Source organism: Cebus imitator, unplaced genomic scaffold (assembly GCF_001604975.1).
Source record: "Cebus imitator isolate Cc_AM_T3 unplaced genomic scaffold, Cebus_imitator-1.0 Scaffold362, whole genome shotgun sequence".
NCBI lineage: Eukaryota > Metazoa > Chordata > Mammalia > Primates > Cebidae > Cebus > Cebus imitator.
In genome coordinates this window covers 612,323-617,325 of record NW_016107677.1, presented here as the reverse complement: position 1 = coordinate 617,325, position 5,003 = coordinate 612,323, and the positions used below count along the sequence as shown (strand labels likewise).

The 5,003-nt window shown below is 35.1% G+C and overlaps 1 protein-coding gene across 6 annotated transcripts in view; it reads right to left on the bottom strand.

Annotated features, from left to right (window-relative positions):
- Positions 1–5,003, bottom strand: part of LRRIQ1 (leucine rich repeats and IQ motif containing 1) — a 233,659-nt gene that overhangs the window by 203,484 nt on the left and 25,172 nt on the right. For all 6 annotated transcript variants that reach the window (XM_017506824.2, XM_017506826.2, XM_017506827.2 and 3 more), the window contains 2 exons: positions 2,471–2,623; positions 1,007–1,157 (listed from right to left, as the gene is read on the bottom strand). In XM_017506824.2, coding sequence (XP_017362313.1) covers positions 1,007–1,157; positions 2,471–2,623 — 304 coding nt within the window. The remainder of the gene's footprint in view (positions 1–1,006; positions 1,158–2,470; positions 2,624–5,003) is intronic.

Below are 5,003 nucleotides of genomic sequence, written 5' to 3'. Positions count from 1 at the left end.
CACAAAACATTCTTTCTTTACCAAAACTTGACAATAAAGGGCAAGAAGAGAGAGAAGGCAATGATAGAACGCAATGTGAGGTAAAAGGAAAGGTTTTTCTTTCATTTTCTTTTTTTGTTTTTATGTTCATTTAGAAATGTGAGAGAAAGGGCATAACAATAGAAACATTTTGACAGAAGGCTGATGAAAAATAATTAAGTACGGTCCAGAGGGTCTGATGGGAATATTTATAAAAAATAGGACTAGCCGACTGTAGTGGTACAGGTCTGTAGTCTCAGCTACTCAGGAAGCTGAGGCAGGCAAATCTGTTGAGCCCAGGAGTTCAAGACAAGCCTGGACAACATAGCAAGACCATATCAAAAAAACAAAATAAAAAAAAAAAGATAAACTTGGGTCCACAAAAAATTTACTAAAAAAAGAAAATAGAAAGACTGGTCTTTAAGTAAGAAAAGAGAATTTCATTTCCACCTATATAAATTATAGGATATAAGGAAGGAAGTCAACATAGTTACATAGATATGCAGATATAGCTCTGAAGGGACTGAGAAGTTTAGGGAGATTCAGCCTGATGAACCCTTTCATGTGGTTTATCAACTTTCTCTAAAGAAGGAAAGATTAGTACAAGTGATGTATGTAGCTAAGAAGAGTGGTGATGAAAACGGTTTACCAGCAAACAGTTAAAATTGCTGGGGCATTTGGAAAGCATGTGATCCATAGAAACATCATGGTATGATAATAGCAAGGTGTTATATTCCTGCAGAGCTCAGATCACTACGGGTTGTAGGAAGAGAAACAGAGAAGTAAATATACTAACTTAGGGGCCTGCTAACAACTGCAGAGTTCCCAGTGGTGGGAGAGCATATTCCCTTTATATATGTTAAAAGTAATTTTATTTTTCTAATCTAGGTTTTAAAAGCATAAGATAAATAAAATATGCAGATTGGTGATGAAACAAAATAAATTATGAGAAATAAATGTTTAAATATTAAAATTTCATTGTTCTTACCAATTCGAGTAATTCTATTATGTGAAAGTTCAAGACATTGAATATTAGTGCAGCCATCCAAACCATGAAGAGAAGTCAGTTGATTTTTATTAAGAAGAAGAACACAGAGATTTTCCAAATTTTCACAGTCGATAGCCTCAATATGGTTTTCCTAAAGCAAAGAATAAATGTAATTAGTTTTATTTCAATGGCTTATTAATGAAATATTTAAAGCTTTCAAAAAGATGAAAGATGAGAAAGGATCTCCAAATTAGTATCTGAGCCTCTAATTTCTAAGATAATCCTGCAAATCCGGCAAATAGTATAACTCTGTTATACTATTTGGATGAAAATATTAAGTAAACTAATAAATAATTAATTTTTAATTTATTTACAAATACTGTTTTAAAATACAGAGGATAACAAAGTATTTTAAACAATATAAGTTTTAAAAAGTGAATATATTGTCATTCTTTTTTCTCCCATTTTGAATGGGAATGACTACTGTTGTTAATCAAGCCCTGTCTCACCATTGTATGTGGGGTGGCAGTAGATAATTTTTAATTTTAGATTGCAGATATCTGAGTTGAGAGAGCTTGACTTTGGTGGATGAATCCAAGGAACTGGACCTGATGAGCCTCATCTTCACCTGGATCTGATTTAGATGAGAAAAGCCTGTGCTTCAAGCCTGAGCCTGATGTCTTAAGTGAAAGATACTTTGGTGTCTTTGGGATATGAATGTGTTTTGCATGTGGGATGGATGTGAGTCATTAGAAGCCAGAGCAGAAGTTTGAATAGGCTGCTACTTTGGTAGCTCCCAGTAAACTTCACAAACCAATATTCGGATATCCATACAGTCCCCTTCTACATGACCTCAGGGCTTAGCCAATAAAACATTAGCCAATGCGATGTAAGCAGATGCTTTATAAACACTTGCATACTGCAGCTTGTCTTTTAGGAGCACTCGCCCTTGAGATCCTGCCACCCTGGAAAGAAGCCCAAGATAGCCATGAGAGATTCCCATATCCAGACATTCCTGCCAAGGCAGCAGACATAAGGTAAGTGATTTAGGGTATTCTAGCTCTAGCTTCCAACTGGCTGCAGTTACAGAAGAGACCCAGTAAATACAATAGAAACCAGAAAAAAATGCCCAGCGACGTTTGGGCACAATGAATGGCCCACAGAACCATGAACAATAAGATGGTTGTTGGCTTAAACTCCTAAGTAATATAGTCATTTGTTGTGCAGCAAAAAGTAATGGAAACAATGACCGTATTAGCTACAAAAAAAGTTAAGTCATTTTAGGTCATGCCATTCAATACACTTCTCTCTGCATCTAGAAACTTTAGCATACTACCTGATCTCTTCAGACCCTGAATTACAAGTTAGTTTAGTAATTGTTTTTTCAAAAGTGTCATTTCTGAAATGTAAACATGAATCCATTTTGTATTTTATTATAGAATAACAGTAGGACAAAGAGCATACCTGTGCATCAATGTACTTAAGTTTTTTACAATTACTCAGACTGTGCAAAGAAGTTAATCCACAGCGTCGAAGGGATAGAAATTGAAGATTTGTACATTCTGCCAGGGTAGAGAGAACACAACCTGGCAAATCTTGAAATGTAACTGTTGTAACCTAGAGGAATCAAGAAAATTTGAGTGTATGGTGTTATTTAACAAAACTGAACGTAAACAATATTAGCCTTACAAAACTGTTTTAAAAATTCATTTAAGAAAACTAATACTATATGTTGGCTGGGCGTCGTGGCTTATGCCTGTAATCCCAGCACTTTGGGAGGCTGAGATGGGTGGATCACGAGGTCAGGAGTTCAAGAACAGCCTGGCCAACATGGTGAAACCCCATCTCTACTAAAGATACAAATATTATCTGTGCGTGGTGGTGCACACCGGTAATCCCAGCTACTCAGGAGGCTGAGGCAGGAGAATCGCTTGAATTCAAGAGGCAGAGGTTGCAGTGAGTCAAGATCATATCATTGCACTCCAGTCTGGCTGACAGGGCAAGACTCTCAAAAAAAAAAAAAGAAAAAAAGAAAAGTAATACCTTATGTTGAAACCTACATTTATTAACAACTCAATTTGTTAAGCTACCTAGTCTCTTTTGTTCCCCACACAAAAGGACAAAATATTGCAACCATCTATGACAAATTCAAGTCCAAAGGTAAGACACATAAAAGCAACAACATAATCATGCATTTGCTCACTTGCTGATTTTTCACCATTTTTTTATTTTTAAAGTGGTATGGACTTCAAATTATACTACAGAGCTATAGTAACCAAAACAACATGGTACTGGCATAAAAACAGAAACACAGAACACTGAAACAACACAGAGAACCCCAAAACAAATCCATACATCTACAGTGAACCCATTTTTGACAAAGGTGCCAAGAACATACATTGGAGAAAGTACAGTCTCTTCAATAAATGGTACTGGAAAACACTGGATATCCACGTGCAGAGAAATGGAATTTGACCCCTATCTCTTACCACACACAAAAATCAAATCAAAATAGATTAAACACACTTAAATCTAAGACCTAAAACTATGAAACTGATAATATATTTTTTAAAATTGAAGAAACTTTCCAGGACATAGGACTGGGCAAATATTTCTTGAGTAATACCCCACAAGAACAGGCAACCAAAGCAAATGGACAAATGGAATTGCATCAAGTTAAGAAGCTTCTGCACAGCAAAGGAAACAATCCACGAAATGAAGAGACAACCCAAAAGAAGGGAACAATACTTGCAAACTATCCATATGACAAGGGATTAATAACCAGAATATATAAGAAGCTCACACAACTCAATAGGAAAATGTCTCATAATTCAATTAAAAATTGGCAAAAATCTGAATAGATATTTCTCAAGAAGATATACAAATGGTAAACAGGCATGTGAAAAGGTGCTTAACATCACTGATCATCAGATAAATGTAAATCAAAACTACAATGAGATATCATCTCACCCCAGTAAAAATGGCTTATGTGCAAAGGTCAGGCAAATGCTGGAGAGGGTGTGAATAAAAGGGAACTCTCATACACTGTTTGTGTGAATTAGTACAGTCACTGTGGAGAACAGTTTGCAGGTTCTTCAAAAAACTGAGCTACCATATGATCCAGCAATACCAATGCTAGGTATATATCCGAAAGAAACAAAATCAGTACATTGAAGAGTTATCTGTACTTTCTCTCATGCTTATTGCAGTACTATGCAACATAGCCAAGATTTAGAAACAACCTAGTAGGTGTTCATCTATAGATGAATAAATTTTAAAAAGTGGTACATATATACCATGGATTACTATTCAACCATCAAAAATAATGAGATCCTGCCACTTGCAGCACCATAGATAGAATTCAAAGTCATTAAGTGAAATAAAACATGCACAGATAGATAAACTTTGCATATTCTCACTTATTTGTGGGAGCTAAAAGTTGAAACAAACTTATAGGACGAGAAAGTAAAATGATGATTATCAGAGGCTGGAAGGGTAGTGGGGTGGGGTTGAGGAAAGTGGAGGTGGTGAATGGGTGCAAAAATATAATAAGACAAATGAATATGATCTAGTATTTGATAGCACAACAGGGTGACTAAAGTCAATAATAATTTATTGTACATTTTAGAATAACTAAAAGAATATAATTGGATTATTCGTAACACAAAGAAAAGGTAAATGCTTGAGATAATGGATAACCCATCTACCATAATGTGATTATTATGCATTATATGCCTGAATCAAAATATCTCATGCATCCCATAAATATGAATACCCACTATGTACCCACAAAAGTTAAAAATTAAACAAAATCATTAGCTTTTATAGAATTTTCATAATTTGGGCCTTCCATTTAAATCTTTCATCTATCTTAAATTAATTTTCATAGGACACGCCCTTCTTTATGTCGGCTTTGGCAAAGAATTTATGGTTAAGTCCTTGGAAGCAATTGCATCATAAACAAAAATTAACAAGTGGGGCCTAAACTAGAGAGTTT